General features: G+C 41.5%; 1 protein-coding gene across 8 annotated transcripts in view; it reads right to left on the bottom strand.

Annotated features, from left to right (window-relative positions):
* Positions 1 to 21,625, bottom strand: part of SRCIN1 (SRC kinase signaling inhibitor 1) — a 323,749-nt gene extending 302,124 nt beyond the window's left edge. For 6 of the 8 annotated variants that reach the window (XM_042474119.1, XM_042474118.1, XM_042474124.1 and 3 more), the window contains exon 1: positions 21,386 to 21,625. In XM_042474119.1, the coding sequence (XP_042330053.1) occupies positions 21,386 to 21,407 (22 nt within the window). In that variant the 5' untranslated portion in view covers positions 21,408 to 21,625. Of the gene's footprint in view, positions 1 to 20,043; positions 20,105 to 21,352 lie in introns of those variants that run through there. The other 2 variants (XM_042474121.1, XM_042474122.1) reach the window with 2 other exon arrangements.
* Between the last annotated feature and the right edge of the window lie 363 nt (positions 21,626 to 21,988).

The following is a 21,988-nucleotide window of genomic DNA, read 5'->3' as shown; positions in this document are numbered from 1 at the left end:
TCAAGTTCAGCTTTACATGGATTGTACATGATCTTCCTTGCCTTTTCTGTATCAGTTCTCCTATGGATCTGGCCATACCCTTTGGTCCCATTCCTGCCGCAACACACTTATAACCCAGCACTCATATTTTAATAAAGAAAACTGTTCTTTCTTTTTTTGCCTTGGGATGTCATTACAGAGCCCCTGAGATGTCATGGATTTGTATTTGAAAACGTTGTTTGATTTATTGTGTGTACATTAGAGTATGAGGTACGTAGCTGTTGGGAGGGAGCAAGAATGGAAAGTTGGATTGAATGTTGATTAGTAGAACGTTTAAGAAGATTTGCACAAGGCTGGTGAATGACGGTTAGAGTTCAATCATGAGAATGGGGCATTTGTTAGCCTAGGTTTTAAATGCAGCACAGTTAGAAAGACTAGAGTTGGAGTAGAGTTGGCAGAAGGGAATTTGAGTAGAATGAGGTTGGTAATGATCTGAGTTAACTTGAGATGAATATGTAGATGCATATATGTTCTAAATTTAATAAATAAATAATCTCCTGTGTTATGTTTAACTTCTGTAAATAAAGGTTTGTTTATCCCTTTTATACCTATTTGGCTTCTGGAAAGGCTATCTGTCTGAGAGTTTGGATTCAGACAAGGTGTCTGTAGTAGCAGCACTGAATATAGATGTGTGTACTCATTACGGATAGCAGTTGCATAAATTCTCATATGTATCTTGAGGGCATTGAGATGGCCAACAAAGTTGGTGTCACAAAGGTGGGACAGGAGGAACTCCTTACATTGTGGGGAACCACAGAAAGCCCTCACTTTTCGTCACTGCAGTGAGCACTGTGGAAGTCTTCATAGTTGGTGGGTTAAAGGGTAGAAATCCCATATTTGGCCACATGAAATCCTCACAATTGGTGGCTGGTGGGATTACCCCACAGTTGGTGGGATAAAGGTTGAGAAACCCCCATATTTGGTGACCACAGCAGGGGGATAACAGATTGAACCCTCATATAAAGGGTGAAAACTCCACATTTGGTGTCAGTTGTAGGATTGCCTGAGGGCAAACCTCATAGATTGTTCAAGACATTTTGATGCTTAGGTAGAATCTAATTCCAACTAAGCTGTCAAAAAGGTCTAAAAATGCTTTACGTCAATGTTGGGGTTGTCAATATAAGGATAATTTCTTCGTATGTGGTGGACTTGTAAAGAAGAAAAAGGTTATTGGTCTAAGATTTATATGTTACTGTTTATACTCATGCAAAGGTCTAGAAAATTTAGTCAAAAATTTGACCCCAAGAAGCAGGGTTGACTTATCCATAGGTCAACGTCAGTACTATACTTTAACTCTTATTTTAAAAAAGGCACTATCCTCTGGTGAAAGGCAAGAGTATAATCTATTCTAGAAGCACTGACCCTGCTCTATCCACTTATCCATCCAGCTTTTAGGATGAGCACAGACAGTTATGCCTGCTGGAATTTTATTAAGTCCTATGGCATTGTTTTCCTTTGCTTCATCCTTTAGATCCTTTGTTACATGACCCTAAGTTTTACCCTCAACTTATCCATGGGTCATATCAAAATCCACAATTTTGACCCCAAAACCTGCCCTCAACTTATAAATGAGGTCAACTTATAGTTGAGTATATACAGTCATTCAAAACATTTAAACATAGATTTTGCAGTGTCACCAGAAATGTTTTTGCTCAATATAATGGATTTGATAGTGGACTAGTTCTTCAGTATATGGTAACAGCATATATAGACTGCTTCTTTGATATATGATAACAGCAGCAAAAACACTGTTTGCTCAAACTTGCTCAAGCACCAGTGACAGAAGAATGGAATGTTACGGTTGCTAACGAAATTAATGTGAGTTTTAAAGGGTAAACCAACTGAAGACCTTTTGAAAGACTTTTGTGGACTTTTTGAGCAATAAGAAATTTAATCCTGTAATAATCTGTGGTTATGGTTACCAGTAATTCTAGTAAGTTTATTTAATTGAATCTGTAATGATGGAATGATCCACCGTATTTATTTTTTCAGATCTTTTTCATGACAGTTTGGATTGGGGATTCAGAACCCTTTTGTATTTTTGTCAGTTAGTGTTCAGTTAATGTTTACTATTTTAGTTTAGTGGTTTACTATTGTGTTTTAGCTCTAGTTTAGTTTCTTTTGGGGGGGTTGTGAATTAAACTGTCTGTATTAAAATTAATAAACAAATTATTTTTTGAAAAAATTGCAATTCCTGAGGTAAAGAACAAGATGGTGAACCTTCATGTTCTGTGTCCAGAATTCAAATGGACTGGCTATTGAATCGTTCTTCAGTGCTATGATTGGACAGCATTTCCCATTACACCTGAGGACAGTGCGCTGGCTTCAGTGGCATAGGGGTTTCTCCTCCTGAAACACACAGCTTGAGAAAACACCCATAACTGAATCTGCCCCTCTTTTCTAAGATGGCTTGCCTCCTAAGCCACTATGAGGTGATCCTGTACCAAATGTATGCTGAGGGGGGTCCCTTTAAAGAAGGACCTAAGTGTCATGGCCCTTAGAATGGCCATGGGGAGTATTTTATTATGTCGATTAGCATGAACAGTGATGCTAATTTATAAGAGAAAGCACAAACAAAAGACTAGTCCAGGACAGCCTCAAATTAGCAAAGAGGAAGTTGTTTTGCCTAGGGGCCAAGGCCTGTTGAAAACTGAGCATGCTTCTAAACTTCAAAGGAAACCAAATTTGCACATGCAAAGGTTTCTCCTGGAGCTTTGTCCATTTCAAGTAATTGCTCATTAAGGTGGGAAAGGACTTGATTGCCCTGCTACAATGGACTCTTGCCAGTCTCCAAAATGAAGGGGAAACCAAATTAACCCAATCCTTCCCTGTTTGTGTCTTACAAGCATCATTCACTTCTAAGAAGTACTAGCAGGGAGCACTACCCACTAGGAAATTATTCAACATATCACAAAATGTGAAGTTGCCTTACAAATCTCAATATTTTGCTCACCATAACAGAAGACATTACACTGTGTAATGTAATACGTATACATAAGAAGGAAGAAGATACACAGTGGACCCTTGTTATATGCTGAGGTTTGGTTCCAAGATCCCCCCATGGATAACAAAATTTGTGGATGCTCAAGTCCCATTAAATATAATGACAAAGCAAAATGGTGTCCCTTATAAAAAAATGGAAAATCAAGGTTTGATATTTGAAATGTATACCTTTTTTGAACATTTTCAAACTGTGGATGCTTGAATCCGTGTATTAAAAATCTGTGTATAAGAAGGGCCAACTGTATATGTCTTATTCTCTTGTGCTTCATCTCAATTAATACCAGCTTCATACACATGATGGTAGCCGTAATGTAACTGAGAGCCCCATGTAAATTTCAATAGTTGCATAGTAATAAAGATATACAACTCAACACTCAAGTTAGAATCATCCAAACCATTATATTCTCCATCACCATGTATGGATGCAAGAGCTGGACAGTGAAGAAAGCAGATACGAGGAAAATCAACTCACTTGAGATGTGGTGCTAGAGAAGAGTGCTGTTGGTACCACGGACAACCAAAAAGACAAACAAATGGGTCCTCGAGCAGATAAAACCAGAAATATCCCTGGAAGTCAAGGTGATCAAACTGAAGCTGTGCTACTTTGGCCACATCATGAGTAGGTACAACTCATTAGAAAAGATAATAATGCTAGGAAAGGTGGAAGGCAGTAGAAAGAGAGGAAGACAACACAAAAGATGGACAGACTCAATCAGGGAGGTCACAGGCCTGAATCTACAGGAGCTAGGCAGAGTAGAGGACAGGGGTTCTTGGACATGTCTCATCCACAGAGTGGCCATGAGTTGGGGATGACTCGAGGCCAGTGAACAACATCAACAACAGTATCTCTACACTTTGCTCTGTACTACTCACACTGCATCATTATACAGTACTGTATTTACATCCCAACATGCTTTCAAAGCAGCTTCTCCCCACATGTGTACATATTTTATCCTCACAACAACCTAAGAGGTTGAGACACATTGTCATCACTCAAGGTCACCCCATGAATTTCATGGCTGAGTGAGAATCTGAACCTTTTTCTCCCAAGTTCCAGTCCAATACTTTAACAATTGCACTATCTTGGCTTCTGCAAGAAGAAAAATGGGACCTTAAATAAATAAATACATAAATTTTGGGGGCACCTATGTTTAGGGGCATTTCCAGCAGCTGCTGCCACAGCTAACAAAATAAAACTGCAGCCACAAACTAAAACCAATGTAGTTTAATAATTAAGTCAATGGGGGTGGAACTTGGAAGATCCAGAAAAGGAGAGCTGCATATGCTACCTCGAGCTAACTGAAGGAAAGATGGAAACTAAATTAAACTAAATAATAAATAATCTCTCAGTCTCAGCATCTGTAATTTAAAGATACCAATATTGGGCCTAATTTATGGAGCTTTGGTAAAAGTAGTATCTATATAAAGCATGCTTACCACTATTTTTTTTTTAAAAAATAGCTCAGCATTAATGCTGCAATATAAGAAGCAGGTGAAGAATTACAGAGTGGCTTATGACTTCTACTTTGCCCATAAATACCTACTGAAAGCCTCTACCTCAGATTGTGAGCAAGCTGCATGACATCTGATTCCGAAGAACATTATCATATACTAAATGATCCTAAATATGTATACTCTTGCTATACAATACATTAAGACATTAAAATGTAATACTGCCAGCTTCTTCTTTGTAAGACCTCTCTCAAACCTCAGATATTCTCTCCTCAAATGAATCACTTTCTTCCTTGGAAATACAGACTACAGCATTTGGTAGTTATTGATGGTCTCCGATCCAAGTACAGTACTAACCAGAGCCGACTCTACTAAGCTTCCAAGATTAGACAAGATCTGGCACCTTTGAACTGGCAAAAGAACCACCTCTGAGTGTTCCTTGCCTAAGAAAACCCTATGAAATTCATGAGGTCACCATAAGTCAGCAGGTGACTTGAAGGCACATACATATATGAGGTGAATCAGTGAGTCCTCTAAATTCTGGGCCACACAGCTCTGCAGCAAATGGAGAAACTTGCAAACTATCACTTCTTTACAAAAGTTTTATTCATTCATCCCTATCATCCATTTATATCCATGTCATGAAGTACATGACACTTAACAAATGAACAAATGAAAAGGTCTCTGTCCCTGGAACATAATGGTTTAAATTCTGGAAGATGAAAGGAAAGGAAAGGAGCAGTAGGCAAAGAAACAAAACATGGCTGCATGTACTATATAAACAATTAAACATTAAGACAGAAGATGGGATGAGTGAGAAATAAAAGAGTTTTAAAATGTTAGCTTTGGGGACTATTGCCCCATACAGACAGACCAAAATAAAGCTGCTTCAGGTCACTTTGAAGGTATGCTGTTTAAATGATGCATGTGTCCTAAGAGTCTGGAAGCCACGCCAGACTTAGTCCTTAGTGGCTTTGGTGTGGTTTCCGGACTCTTAGGACACATGTTTCATTTAAACAGTATACCTCCAAAGTGACCCGAAGTAGCTTTATTTTGACTTGCCAATGATTTCTAGAATACTCTATCTGACAGGAGCACAGGTTATGCTAACTTCGAGATACTGGGAATTATAATCCTACTAAGCACTTTGTCAAGCTTTGAGAATTTGTCACTTCCAGAGACCTGCCAGCACATTTTCACTAGGACAGGAGTGGAGCTGAGTAGTTATATGGTTTCTCCTTTTTCAGCTGAGGAAACAGGGAGTGGTAGGGGAAAGAAAACCTGCAGCAGTAGCAGCAGGCTGCCATAAGTGAGGAGTCTGCACTATACATTTGCAGAATGTTTAAAATTAAGCTAAACAACAGATACTCACCTCTGCTATAGGGTTAAAACTAAAAGTTTAATGGAAAAAAGTGGAGTTTGAGGAAGGATTTGTGGGGGGATGTAACATCATATCAGGCTGAAGTTCTTAAAAAGCATTCCAAGAACTGACTGCAAAATTGGATGGCAAGAGTTCTTTAAGGAAAAAGGAGCCCCTGGGGCATTGGCAAGCTTTTGGATGAATATAATTATACTCGTCCCTCCTGATTTGCGGGGGATCCATTCTGGATTCCCCTGTACATCGGAAATATCACAGATATTCAAGTCCCATTGGTTATAATGGGAGGCGCTCATGCACTCCCCATATTATCCTTCCCCACTTGCCACCCATGAAAGACCATAACGACGGATCCCAAGTGTGCGAGCGGAGAGAGACAAGTGTATTTAATTATATAATAAAAAGTATCAGTCACTAAAAAACATACTCAAAACAGTATTACTTTCTGTTTATAAGGTGAGAGTGGAGTAGTGGTTTGAGTGTTGGGTTACTACTCTGGAGACCAACATTCAAACTGGGCACAGAAAGCCACTGGGTGACCTTGGGCAAGTATAATACTTTAATAGTTTTTCCTCAAAACAGTTAACAAATCAAGAGAATCTACAACACAAGAGATAAAACCCATTGTGTGGATCTTTTCTACCTGGACTAGGTTTCTCAGTAGGAATTTTGCTTTATCTAAACATGGTGTAGATGTTTAGAAAAGAGACAGAAAGCAAAAATGTTACTTTTTCACTCTCATAACTAGATAAGAATTTACCCAAATTTGTAAATTTCTTCATATTCAGGATACAAAGATATTGGCACTTTAAAAAAAAGCAAATGTAGAAAAAAGCAAAACCAGACTTCCTCATCCCTGCTCATACCTTTGAGACTTGCTTGGCTCCAAGGCTAGCTTCAAGCAAGTTTGGGCATTTGGCAAATCTGAATACTAACCAAGGGACCACTATTGCACAATATTGCACATAATATTCAAAATATTAGCTTACTTGCCCTGCTCTTTGCAGTTGGGGGCAGGGGTCCAATTAAGACTTCAGACCCTATCACATGGGATTAAAAGAGCAGCTTACCTTTCCTGAATTCAGGGTTAATTTGGGAGGCAGTCGGTTCCTATCACACCTACATTGCCACCAAATCATCATCCACTTCCATGGCCATTTTTGAGGATTGACTCATCCACTTCCATGGCCATTTGTAAAAGTTGGAAGCTTCTGACTTCTAAAAATGGCCCCAGAATTGGCTTGGACAACCCTGGTTGCATCTAGGACAGACCAGGGCGGCAATGCGGCAGTGATTTATGTATGATAGGAACCAGCTGCCTCCTGAATTAATGCTGAAATATGTAGCATGTGGTATAGAGTTTTTGGAGGAGAAATAACCAACCTGTTTTTTTCCTTAATCCCACATATACCCTGTAAAGGAGATAAAAAATGGGGCCCGAAAGAACAATTGAAACCAGGGCTAGTGCTGCAATTAGGTAGAATTATGTGGTTGCCTTAGGCAGCAGGACTCTAGGAATGACACATTTGTCACTCCTACCCCCAGCCTAACCTGGAGAGCTACTCTTCAACCTTCCAGTACTCATCATTCAAGACAGCTGGTAATGCACTCCCTCCTCTATGCTCCAGAAAGATGTAATGGAGGAGACAGCAACAGCAGCAGCATCACTCACTTGCCCCTGCTGCATCACACCAGAGAAGTAGGAAAATGACACAACACCTGTAATCCCCATTCTTACAAGAGCTACATATCCCCCAGGAAGAAGGCAGAGGACTCAGACATGGTGTCGCTGCACCTTCTGTACATCAGAGGCATATAGAAAATAAATCACACTTAGTCAAGGTGACCTCTGGCATGGTGAGTTCATGGGGGCATCATGACTGCAGCTACCACCTCCATTTTGAGGAAGAAACACCACTTCATTCTTCTTCTCTAAGTGGGGGGCAGGTGACATAGCTATATCACCATGTTGTGGCATGGTGGGAAGTGTGGACCATGTTGCCCTGTCCTCTTCCCTTTTCTTGGATGGCAGGGAAGATAAACAGCACTACCTCCAGGGAATACCCTAAAAGCACCAGATCATGTCTGATCTTGGAAACTAAGCAGGGTCATCCCTGCTTACATACACACACAAACACCGGCCCACAGAGTCACTTTCTTTAGAGGAAGTGCAGCTAGTGTCTTCATTTTATCTGGTGGGGGTTTGTGAGTGACGCTGCCTCTTCCTCCTTCTCTTCTTGTGGTGACAGGCACTGCCAGTGTGTCATTGTCTACTTACTACAGCATGGAATGGGGATGGGTGGAGGGAACCACACAACGTGGGGGGTAGGTTGTTTCACATCCTGCCTTACGTAGCACAAACCTTTGGGTTGCCCCATTTAACAACCAATTCAGTCATCCCTTCTTCCCACTTGTAAAGTGCTTGTGTAAGTATGGCCCCAGCAGTAGACTACACATCTGTTGGCTGAGAACCAGCCTAGCTAAGTACAGAGTGGGCTTGTCAACATAAAGTTGGACACAGTTGCAAACTAGTTGTAATTACATCAGGGAAGGATTACCAGCACAAATAAAATCATGGATCATCAATTTATTTAAATGGGGAGGGCAAATTTGGAGGGGAGGTTTCCATTTTCCCTATTCACATACAGAGGACTTGATTTCAGTTGGGGCCCTGCGTGCTTACTTTTGAGTTTTAAAAAAGATAGTATCTTTGAGCTGTGCATTACACAGTTAACACAGTGTGTAGCATACTTATAGATAATTTGCTAATACAGTCAGGCCCCCATATCCACAGATTTTTTATTCATAGATTCAAGCATTCACAGCTTGAAAATATTTTTCAAATATATAAATTCCCAAAGCAAACTTTGATTTTGCCATTTTATGTAAGGCACACCATATTACTATGCCACTATATTTAACTGGACTTGAGCATCCACAAATTTTGATATCAATGGGGGGTCCTGGAACTAAACCCCAATGGATGCCAAGGGCCCACTGTACAATATATGGTGAGGATGTCTACTGGCTTAATATCTTTCAAAAGGGATTGGACAGATTTATAGCAGAAATATCTGTCAACAACAATCAGCCATGACAACTAATATATGTCCTGTATTTGTGGATAAGAGTTTCTGGGAAGAAAATAATGGAGGAGGGCCACTAATAAAATGCCATGCTTGTGGATTTCCTAGAAATGTGCTTAGTGCCACTCTTGAAAATGAAATGCATAGATAGGTTTGATCCAGGTGAACTGTTCATATATTCTTCAGCAGTGTTCTTAGTGCAGCAGATTTGAGTGGTTAAGAGGGTATGTAGAAATGTACGCATTCATTTGATAAAACCAAAGGGAACATTTTTATTAATGCCTGTTTACAAATAGGAACTAAAAATAGAATCCTCATCTGCAAAGGCAAGACACCTTACCTGTCAGTCACCAATGGAAGGAATGTCTGCCTGTCTCCATGCTGAACCAACCCTACTATTTGGCAAACAGTGGTTGCCTCAGGCATCAGAGTGGCTGTCAGAAAATTGTTAGTTATTTACCTTTTTTAATTATTGCATTTTGACCAAAGGGGGAGGGGGGAAATGCTTGTTGGATTTTATGCCTCGGGTGGAAAAATTATTTGATCAATTTTTGATATTACTTATTTTGACTGAAAGGGCCTACAATCTTACTGTTCTGCCTCAGGCAGCAAAACATCTTAGATAAGCTGTCACAGTCAAGTCTTGCTTTTGAATGCTGCACTAGAAGGGCCTTAGGTCTGAACCCTGAAGCTGTACTTGTATAGCTACTCTGCAGCTTTCAAAGTTACTAAAGCCTGAGTACCCTCAATGCCTTGAGAAAACAATTGCAAGAGCCATTTATTCAGGCTGAGGCCCTTTTAAGGCCAACTGACTGTTGGTTTCAGTGATGCTTCAATGATTTGATTAACTGCTTCTGGTTGTTTTGATCTATCCAGAGCTTCCCTACTGTCCTCAGGTTCAAGATAAATAAATTAATCTAATACAGACTCCCAAACATTAAAAGCCTGACGTCGGACACATCCTTAACAAAAAGCTCATTTTAAAAAAAAAATCTTGCAAAACTTGCATTATAAGTAGCATTTTTACCATCTGCAATATGTTTAAATCAGGTTCTGATGGGTATTTTATTGGCTACATTAGCGCTGCGCAACACAATAAGCCAGGGAACTGAGGAACTTTGAATTACTGGTTATGAGCAGCCTACTGGTGCACACAGCTGTGCTGTCATTAAGGTTGGTGGCACCCACGTTTGATAACCCATACTACCTGTCACACCCCAGCTGCCCCACTCCATCAGCCAAGCTGCCTCTACTGTGGTGAGGCTACTGATACCGCCTGGCTGCCTTTCCCAGGTCTGGTGGGGCTTCTGGCTGAGTGGGAAAGGAACATGACTACCTTTTCTGTCTGGGTAGCAGCCCTGCCATATCCAGAAGGCAGCCTCTTTTGAACAGCAGTTGCTGGTGGGGGTGGACTGCTACTGTTTCCACCCAGCAGCCTTTCCACCATTGAGCCAGGAGCCTTGCCAGATGCAGAAAGCTGGTAGAGAGGGCAGCCAGCAGGACCTTGGAACAGATGGGAATGACCACTCCATCAGATGTTCAACCCCCTCTGAGGTGTCACCCAGTGTGGTTTGCACTCCCTGACTCCTGTAGTGATACCGCTGGCATACTGATTGATCATTCCTGCATGCAATTATGGGAGCATTTAAGTGAACGAGAGAGCCTCACTCCATGTCTTGTTTAACACATCTTCCAGGTTAGGGCTCGTTTTTTCTTTTTAGTTTGTTTCTGTCCAAACAAACCAGAAAAAGAATCAAGAAAGAAACATTTGACGGACACTTCAAGTTCCCAAATGGTAGGGCCAGTCCTGGATGCTGCAGCAAGAACCTTCTACTGGGCCCTTGGTATCCACTCGGGTTTAGCTTCAGTACCCCCATGGATAACAAAATCCATGGATGCACGTCCCATTAAATACAATGGATAGTAAAATTGTATACCCTATATAAAATGGCAAATGAAACTTTGCTTTTTGGAATTTATATTTTTTCTCTCTGAATATTTCCAAGCTGTGGATATTTGAATCCATAGATAAGGAATCTATGGATAAGGAGGGCTGGCTGAACATGCATTAACAAGCTCCATCTTAACATTGTAAAGAAAAGACCAAGCATAAACTTTGCACATTCATTGGTTAAATCAAAGGCCAATTTTTATTCTGTTATTAAAGGATGAAGAACACATGGCACACCAGACACTGCTGGATTGAAATGACCATCATCACTCAACACTTGTTACGTTGGCTTAGTATGTTGGGAGCTGCAGTTCAACATCCAGAAAGAAGGATGCTAGATTCCTATTTTAATTTATTAATGGCATCAATTGCTGGAGTCCTTGTTGTCTTGAACACAGCATTCAACTGGAATAATCAAAGTGATCTCAGAAATGGGTAGAAACCATGCCAATATAACACAAAAGATGAATTCTGCAACCAGCATAAATTATACAGTTTACAGTTCCGTTTTCGAGGGGGATCCATTCTGGACACACACACACCCTTGTAAAAATGGACGCTTGCTATTATTCAAGCCCCATAGGCTTGAGTGGAGCACCTCCCCTCCCATGTGTGTGGCAAAGGCACGCGTGCCAGACATGTGTGCCATTGCAAACAGCAAAGGTCGCCCCTCCACGCATTAGGAGGTGCAACTGTATATACATACATTTCCATATTTTTTATAATTTATTTGGCAGCTAAGAATGCAAGAGGTATAAACTGTTTGCACACATAGCCTGCATGGTGTAGTCATTTGGACTACAACTCTGGAGACCAGGGTTTGAATCCCTGTTTGGCCATGGAAACCCACTGGGTGACTGTAGGCAAGCCACACTCTCTCAGCATCAGGAGGAGCCACTGGTAAAAACCCCTCTGAACAAATCTTGCCAAGAAAATCTAGTGACAGGCCTGCCTTAGGGTCACCATAAATTGAAAATGCCTTGAAGGTGCACACAACAACAACAACAACAACAACAACAACAACAACAACATGTTTTCACACTTTAACTATCCTTCAAATATTAAGGGCTACAAACAAAATGTATGCTTTCTAACTTGAAATATTTTTTAGTTCTCTTCATTTTAATGAGAAAATTAAGAGCATGTTTTAAGATTCTCCATTGAAAATTGTGAGATTTTAAAGCTCTTGGACTTTAATGTACAGTAGGCCCTTGGTATCCACTGGGATTTGGTCCAGGACACCCCCCCCTCCCCCGTGGATAACAAAATCCATGGATGTTCAAGTCCCATTAAATAAAATGACATAGCAAAATGGTGTCTCTTATATAAAATGGAAAATCAAGGTTTGTTATTTGGAATGTATACTCTTTTAAAAAATATTTTCAAGCTTTGGATGCTTGAATCCATGGATAAAAAATCTGTAGATAAGGAGGGCCGACTGTACTGTGGATATAAAGAAGAGATCTCAGCATGCTGCATCCTTTTACTTAATATCATATGCCATGTGAGGAGAAAGGGGTTTGTACAGAGTTTCAGAGGACAGTGACACCCACCCAGCATAGCCACTGAAATACAGAACAGAAGGCAAAACAGAATCTGTCTTGCCCATGTTGGATGCCAAGATTTGCCTGTAGGCTATAGAGTGAGCAAAGCAGTTGTACAGTAGCAGAGTCAGCTAAAGGATTGTTAGGTATAAGTGGCATATATCCCATTCTTTAGTAAAAGAAGAGGTGTTTCTTATGAAGGGTCAAGAAAATATGTGAATTCCAATTTTAAAACAATCTCCAGTCAGTACACGACCTCTGCACCCTTACCAGCACAATAAACACCCACTTTGTATTGCCCACCATTTACATTTTTTGCCATTCTTTGAATCATCTTTTCATTTATACATGCACCATGAAATAGCACCTTGTACATTTCTATGATTTGCTGATATATTACATAATAGTTTAATGAACAAAACTCATGTCAGGAGTCAATAGGATGGAACTATGGCAGTTAAAGTGGTATCAGACTGTTATAATTGTGCAGTATAGATACCCTCTTAGTGTCCAATGTTATTTGCCGCATAACAGATAAACAGCCTGATTCTTTCCACCTTGCCATATGTATGCCAGGGATATCCAGATATTCTCCCATCCCACCCCATCCCATCTTTAGTGGTATACAAGCAGAATAAGAGGCATGTGTGTGTTTGTTGTGTGTGCTGATTGGGAGGCAAGCTCACTAGGGAGGGGAGAAGGCAGCTGTGCTGTCTCCAGCAATGACTGCACAGTACAAATCAATGTACAGGAAAGAGAAAGATCAATTTCTATAATTAAATCCCAGCTTGTTTCATTTTTATTTAGTTAGAGGACTCACCACCCCCACCCCCTAGCTGCCTTTTTGGCAACTCCTCTTCTTGCAGGGTTACAATGGGTCTATTTTGCTTCAGCTGCTTTGGTCCAAAGCCTGGTACCATAGTTAACTCCACAAAGTCAATGCTTGGCTTCACTGCAGCTGGCTGGACCCGGCTGCCTTCTCAGCATGGAGTCTGTGGCTTCTAGAGCTCTGAGCAAGGCTCTCCAAGCTTCGTTTTCTAAAAAATGATGTTGCCCCCATAAAGAGACCATTGTAGGGAAATGAGCGTAAATATTGACTTTCCTGCACCTGGCATATTACGTTCTTCACGAGACACAGACAGGCAAGACAAAATGACTTATTCAATGGGGACAACAACCTTTGAGTTGGCTTGATTAGTAATCAATACTACATTTTTAAAAAAGAAAAATCATCTTTTGGAAAGCAGCTTAAACCAATGTATGATAAACACTCCAAAAGCAAAAAGGAAAGGACATGATGGGTGCTATGAGGGCAAAACATAGTGGGTGTTAGTTTGGCTAAGACCTCTTTGGGACAAGTATAGGGTGGAGGGACTGAGGGTCCCCACCAGGTGTCAGCGATATTTCAAATGTTGGGGAAATTAGGTTTGTAAGAGGCTTGGGAAACTATTTGACCATGTGCACTGATACATATCAGTATTAACTTGGAGGACTCCAGGTTCTGGGTGAGTTAATAAGGTTTTATTTAGAAAATATGAGGAGTACAATCACACACACAAGGTAGCAATCCAAGCAAATACAGCATACAGAGCTAACTGAAATGCAAATATGGGAAAGGGATAGTGAAGTTATTAAGGGTTGCAGTGGGGTTATAATTACAGTGGGACCTCAGTATCCAAGGAGGATCCATTCTGGACTCACACACACACACACCAAAATCCACAGGACCTCAAGTCCCATTGTCCCCAATGGTGGCACTGTCGTTCACGGATGCTCAAATCTGCAGATACCGAGGTCCCACTGTACCTGTCCAAAGAGAAGACTGAGGAACGCTGGAGTAACTCAAAGGGTGATACAGAACATATACACTCATCCCTCCACATTCACTGGGGTTAGGGGCACAGGACCCTAACAAAATAACAAAAACACTATGTTTTTACCTGAGAGAACACCTCTCTAGGAATCTCTAGGTCTTCCAGTGCAACTTGGTGGATAACATCTACCAGGCAATGACCACAGAATTGCGCTGGAGGAGCTACAATTGCCTAGTGGAGTTTTCTCTCTAGGAATCTCTAGGTCCTTCCATGTGCCTTTTGGTTAAAGTTGACCATAGAGTTGCGCTGGAGGGCCTAGATATTCCTAGAGAAAAACACATTAACAAAATCCGTGAATAATCAAATCCACAAAAGTTAAAGCTGCAAATGTGGAGGGATGAGTGTACAGAGTGTAGATGTATATAATGGCTGTGTGCACAGAGGTTAGGTTTTGAAACCATATTTATACCTTAAAACTAGCCCAAGGTGATAGCTATCTGGCCAGGTAACAAAGACTGAACGACTTGTCCCAGGAATCAACAATGGGATTCAGGATAGATTGATGGTTTTAACAAAAGCAGTGATTGAATTGGGATATCCCTGAGATGGGTGGATGGAGAAGGCTTGCTGGGAACACAACAGGTGAAAGGCAGATAGAGATTGGCTTACTGCTTTAGGTGCAAAGAGATCTTTTGTCTCAGGTTTCAAGAAGAAATGTGGATTATTTGGGGGAAGGAAGAAACACTTTAGATATGATAATTTTTTTACTTGGATGTCTACATGCCTTGGATAAACAGTTCCTTTTTTCCCTGCGAACATGACCTAGTCTTCTTGAAGGGTCATTGGTCTCTCAAAAACATGAGAGACATCAAAACATGAGAATCCCAAAATAGAGTGAGGGATTGCAGGGTGTTTAACAAAGGGGATCCACATGCAGAATCCTCCAGTGTATCTGACAGGCGCAGCACTGCACAACTCATATCTGGATTTAGAACTAGGCAGTGCAGAGGAAAGAAGGTAAAGCAGGTATTTTTAAGCAGTGGGCAAGGTGTAGCTTTCCAGATGTTGTTGCTCTAGCCAGGATAATCAATGATAAGGAAACATGAGAGTTCTAGCCTAAGAAAAGATGGAGGTCCACATTTTGCCTACTCTGGCCTCAAATAATGTCAGCTCAAGGTGGCTGAATGATAAAAACAGAAGGGATCTGTAAGGCTAGGTAACAGAGTTAATGAGCAGCCCACCTTGTCATCTTGAGGTACCAGCCCCTCCCCATTGAGAGCTGCCATTCTCTTATTCAGTCTGTGCCCCCATGACGGTGTTAAGTAAAGGTAACATACTGAATAATGCTTGGTAAGGTGACATTTTAGAGAAATAACTACACAGTGCACATCTGTGCTGTCCAATTAATCCTAATGCACTTTGAAAGGAAGCCAAGGAGACATACAGGGTGATTACCAAGTGAGGTGTTAATGGCTCTAGGGAAGTGTAGAACAGCTTCTGAATAGTTTTCACCACCTACCTACCAGACAGGAACTGCAGTGTGGAGGAGAAGCCAGAGGTAGCGTTCCAGTATAACAACCTCTATTACAGTATGCATTGGAATTTTGCAGCACCTTTGAGACTAACTGAAAGATAGAAGTTTGTAGCATGAGCTTTCATAGACTTGAGTCTGCTTCCTCAGATGCATGGGGTGGAGTGGAAAGCCCAGGGACAGACCTATACAGCAGTCTGTGTATGCGAATGTCCATAGGAATGCAAAACATTACATCCCAATACTCATTCATATGGTTATCTACCAACCTTGGCTTTGGGCAACATCCTCGTCCCCAAAACTGAATTTGTTAAAACTGAATTTGTCACATCATCTCCACACCTGCAAAGTTTTGCTTTCCTATGGGAATACCCACATGCAGACTACTATATAGGTCTATCCTGGGCTTCACCAAATGTGTCCTAGGAAAGAGGCTCAAGTCTATGAAAGCTCATGCTACCAACTTCTACCTTTCAGTTAGTCTCAAAGGTGGGGCAAAATCCCATTGCATATTTGCATAAGATCCTTTTGCATATTCATTTTCCAGACTAACATCTTTGAATTCCCTCCATTATAGAGAACAAAAAGAAGGTAGACCGAAGGGTCCCAGCATTTAGTTGTTGAGTTTCCCTAGCAGAGGCGTGGATATGGCCATGAGACCACCCTGAAGGGAATGAGTTTTGCAGAGTAGCTCAGTTCTGATTCCTTAGACTTGTGTCAGCAGCACTGCCAGCTCTTCTGCCTTCACCCTCTTCCACACCTCCACTGCTCCCCCCTTTTCTAGAGGTTGCTAGGCAACTGCCAACTGTCCTCACTGACCACCTCCTAGTCAATCTCCAGCCCTCGGGCCCAGCATATAGGACAAAAATAATCCTCCTGTTCAACAGAAGAAGCCAGCGCTCTGCCACTCTGTCTCCCCATTCTTCCAGCACCTGCCTCTCAGGAGAACTAAAAGATGCCAGCCCTCATGGTCAGCCAAAAAATAGCTCTACATCAGACCAATCCTGTTGAGCATTCAGCTAGGCGGCACGAGCATCACATGTAATCCAGGAGATGACGAGGGTAGAGCTAGTGATTTACACAGCATTAGAAGATTCTGGTTTAGTCTGAATCTCCCAGTTCAGACAGCAACTCAGTGCAGGCATAAACTCAGGCTTAGATCATCCCCCTTGTGCTTGGGTCCCAGCCCCTCTCTCCATCTGTTATGTGTCTGCTTTAAACAGGATTATTTTAGGGAATATTGAGACAAAGCACCCAGAGAGCTCTGTATACTTGGGAAACAGTCCACACTAAGGAATGTCATGTAATAACTGGGCATGAAATTCAACAGGTGTTGTAGCAAATATTTTAGAAAGGAGAGGGATGGCCCTTGCATTCTCCCATACTCCCATTGTCTTCTTGCCCTCACTTCATGTCTATACTCTGATAGCCTTTTGGCTGAAGAGCGGGGTAATAATAATAATAATAATAATAATAATAATAATATTCCACTCATCCCTGCTCCCCATCTCTTACTCTTTTCACCACACATACAGCCTCTCAGCATGTCCTAACTTCTTTCCTCTCCCAACTAGGCTCTTCCGCTAACTGTTCTGATAATCTGTCTCTCTCCTTGGGGCAGTTGTTTGGGGAAGTAGTCTTGGAAGCTAAGTAGGGTCAGCAATAGTTAGCACTTGGATGGGAGACTGCCAATGAATACCAGGTATGTACATTACCTTTCAGAGGAAGGAACTAGCAAAACTACCTCTGAGAATTAGTTTCCTTAAAAAAAAAACACTATGAAATTCATGGGGTTGAAAGCACACTCACACACAGTCTTCCATCCCCACTATTCACACAGGGAATGGCCACAAAGGGCCAAAAGCTGGTGCATAGCCTACATGAGTCTTGGCCATGGGTCATGGCCAGCTGGCTGTATTGAACCACAGGACTGTATGCTCTGCTAAGCCCCAGCCAAAGCTGGTTATCCAAGTGGGGTAGACACCTCCAACCTGAAAAAAGTCCCTGTTTCCTTTCCAAAAACCATTACTCTATTTCAAGTTTTCCCTCTCAGGCTCCAAAGCAATGGTTCTTGATCTATTTCCTTCCAGATGTCTGGTACTTCAAGTACCAGAATCCCTTTCTATTAGTCACATTCTTTGGGACTTTTGGAACTGCTGCTCTGAAGTGTGACACTGCTAAAGCATAGCAAATATTCTAGAACTGGTGAAATACAGATATACAGGTATACCTCAGTTAACAAAGCCTCTGACAAAGAAGCTCCTTTTCCCAAAGTCTTTTTACTCCTGCACAACCGCCATTTCCCCCTTGTCCTCTGTTTAGCTGAAAAAATTTCAGTCATATCAGCATTAGAAAGAAGGTGGAGGGCAGCTGGACAAAAGATAGTCTTTACGGGTTGATTTGCATGGGTGTGTGCAATAAATAATCCAATAAAACTTGAGCTGGGAAAGAATCGGATTCTGTTCCTACAGGAACTGTGTATGCCCAAAACAGGCAAGGTAAAAAGCAGCTGTCTCCAGAATCCCTTAAAGCGCATGTGTGAACAGCAAAACAAAGAAAAAAGAGGGAAAGCAGATTAGTGTGCCTTAACAGCTCCCCACAGCATGTTAAAAAAAACCAACTATAAATTTATAGACTAAAATGAAAATCATAAGAAAAGTGGAGGCAGGTGGAAGGAAGAAAATCAGACTTGGGGGGATTTTGGAAGAAGCTTTCAAGTGGTCTGTAGAGACTCTGACTATTTTTGGTTTACTTCTTCAGGGCTTACCTGATGTAGTAGTTTCATTTCACATGTTTAGTTGTTTTGGATTAAAGGTTTGCTAAAACATGTTGAACTGATCTTCCTTTTTTGTGGTGTAGGAATTACCATGTTATTTCTGGCTCTGGTACCAAATTTTCTGTTTAAAAAAAACAACCCACTGCCCAAGGACACATCTACTTCATTAACTTCCCTAATTAGTTAATGAGTTCCCTAATCCCCATCTCATCTCTACCATGGCTGTACAGAATACCTAGCTCTGAATGAGCTAGCTGCTCATGGCTATCATTGTTAATAAATATTGGGAGACAATTTCCCTGTGTCTTTATCTCCTGTTTGAAAAGTGGTTTATTCAGGTTGCTATCAGAACGGCCAGCGATAAAGAGGTTCCGCAGGAAATATACATGCAGAGACATGTTTAGCCTTAGGAATTTTTCTGTCTCGGGCAAATCAGCAAGTCGTGTCCCCTTCCCACTGAGAGAGGTTTAGGGCTAGAGGCTGATCAAGTTATTTTAGCATCCGAGGCAGCCAATTCCAAACTACTACTCTTCCTCTGGGATACTGATACAGTTATAATAATTTGTGATTCCAAATCAGCTGCCTGAGGAAGCTGCCTCACTCTGACTAATAGCAGGTCCAATCTAGTGCAAGACTGAATAAAAATCTGCTTTTGGTTTACTGCATGACACTTATGAAGGAATGTATGAAAATTTGTTTCTGGCCAGCCTGTTTTCTGCCCTACTATACTGCATGCCTCACTTCATCTTTCTGACCAGTACCCATTGAAACTCTTCCCTCCTTTCTGCTCTACCAGCCAACAGCCCCAGGAGGATTCTTGTCTGGAAAATAATTCCAGTAAACATATTTCTAACAAATAAACAAATCCTTGCCCTTTTCCACTTTCCTCTTTCCAGCATATTCTGAACCTAATCAAACAAAAAACTCCTTGCCTTTCTTTCATATAACGCAACCTAATATTTGCATATCTAAGACAAATGGAGAAAGGTTGGGACATTTTTTTCTTTAAAAAATGGTATTTAGCAATAAATTACCTCCCGAAGCACTATAAGCAAACCTCTCTCTTTTGGAATCCCAACTGGGACCAACCAAAGGTTTTTTTGTTGTCTCAAATTAATTAAACATGTCCCCATCAGGCATATATATCTTATACTGAACACTACACACACCAGCTGGATAATAAATGACCTGAGTAGTATCCTATTTGCCTCATGTTCATATTTTAATGTTGGTCATTTCTTTACTTCCTCTTTACAACTGGACACATGGGCAGTGAGATGGATCTAGTCCATATCAGAGGCTTTCGTGTCCCTTTAAATGCAAGGGAGTTATCACCTAGCCAGGGAATATTAATCTACTTCTGTGCTCCTCCTTCCAAAGTGCAGGCAGAGCCTCTCTCTCTAAGACCCTTCTGTAAAAGAAAAAGGAGACCCTGGAATTCTGGCATCCCAGGACATTGCACAGTTTACCTTTATATTTCCATCAGCCCTGACCTCATTATCAGCCATGTCTTCCTTCTCTTAGTTCTTGCTTCAGAAACAGGACCCTCACCCCAAGCCTTCTTGTTTCAAAACATTATTGTGAACTTCCAGTGCGCACATACAACCCAGTGGCAAGCCCTCCTGTTGAAAGTGGCTGGCACATGGTGGCTGCCTGGGTGGGGTGAGGGTGAAGAGAGAAAAGCTTGCCAGCTAATCTAAGAATTGCATGTATTCAAGATAACTCAAACACACATGTATGTACTCACACAACCTGTCTTTTCATGCATATGAACAATCTCACATGAAGCATGACTCTTAATCTTCCATCGTTCATGCTTACATAGAAGGAACCTGAATTCTGCATCACAGTGGTGGGTGAGAGGAAGAAAGAACTCAATGCAATCTTTTCCATCTGCTCTCTCATTTTTGTGAAATGTACCAATAGTTGGTTTTGCACAGATGCTCAGAACAAAGCAAAGGTACTCTAAGTCGGCAATGTAACCTGAAATCCAAAGCTCTTCCCAACATCAGGATCACACTGAAACTACCGGGGTAAGATAGCCATAGCTTCAACCCTAATTCCCCCTCCTGTACATCTTTTCTCCTCTCTTCTCTCTCACCCACTTTTTATCCCCACAGCCCTTCTGCCTTCATTAGTTAACAAAGCACTCAGCAACAGCCTTAATCTCAAGGAAAAATTAAGGAAGGAGGGGGGATATCAGCTCGACCATTTACAAACTAAAATCAGCAGGCAAATCTTATGTACCTTTCTTTCCAAGACAGATTTCTGAAAAATTAAGATAACAATTGGGCTCCTCCACCTATCCATATCGGTCTATCCATCCTCCTTCCCCTTCCCCCTCTATTTTCAGCAAAATTTCTAGGGCAGCAGGTTTCCTAGCTAGTTAATCTCCCCGGAGCTCAGCAGCCTTGACAACAATGGGGTAAGGGAATATACAGACCCAAAGAAAGCAGTGACCACACAACCATTCAATATCACGTCTTAAATCTTCAACCCTTCCCCCAACCTAGTGCCCACTTAAGTGGGAGATTTGATAGTCAAAATTCTGCCTTGCCTCCCCACCACAAGGGGCAGGGGGGAGCTTTCCTCACCGTACCACACCCCCTTTTTCTTCTAAAAAGAAAAAAAATGTCCAATTCATATGGTTAGACTCAAAGCAAATGCCGGCACCATCAGCTCACTGTACAACCACAATGGCAGGAGCATCGTACGGAACTGGTAGATTGGGAAAGAGAAGGGAAGGGGTTGAAAAAAAAAACACCAATAAAAAAATACCTGCTACTTAAGAATGGATGAACATTGACATGCCTTGAGACGGTGAATTTCCCATTGTTGTCTTGGCTTTGTTCTTCTGCCTCCGTCTGCCTGTCTTTCTCTCTTGCACAGACTGTCTCAGGCCCAACCAACCATCAGAGATTGGTGGCAGAAGTGCAACAAGAGAGCGCGGGTGAGAAAGAGAGTGTATGTGTGTGTGCGTGCACGCCTTGGCGATAGTACAAAGGAACAGAATGGGCAAAACACATTAGCTCATGATAGATTAATGTGCTGGGGGAGACTCTCTCTCTCTCTCTCTCTCTCTCTCTCCAGCTCTCTCCCCCTCTTAAAGGCCCCTACTTTTTATTCAGAGATGGGTGTCTAGCATATATGCCAGGAGGATATCACGATAATAATACAAGGGCGGTGCATAATTACTGGCGTATGCTGCTGCAAGGTCCAGTGGTAGCAGCTGAACCTGTGTGGCCATAGTGTGAAGACAACCTCCAATTCTCAATCTCTTTCTCTTTCTTTCATTCTCTATAGCTGGATTACAGAGGCAAACTTACAGAAAGAGAGACATTAAAACTGCAATAACCATGAACCATCATGTTCATAAGTTTCCCAGTTACATACATTTGTGACCCAGCAGATAAA

The sequence above is a fragment of the Sceloporus undulatus genome, chromosome 6 (genome assembly GCF_019175285.1).
Source record: "Sceloporus undulatus isolate JIND9_A2432 ecotype Alabama chromosome 6, SceUnd_v1.1, whole genome shotgun sequence".
Lineage (NCBI taxonomy): Eukaryota > Metazoa > Chordata > Lepidosauria > Squamata > Phrynosomatidae > Sceloporus > Sceloporus undulatus.
The sequence above is the reverse complement of the archived record's forward strand: the minus strand, read 5'-3'. Positions and strand labels throughout refer to the sequence as shown.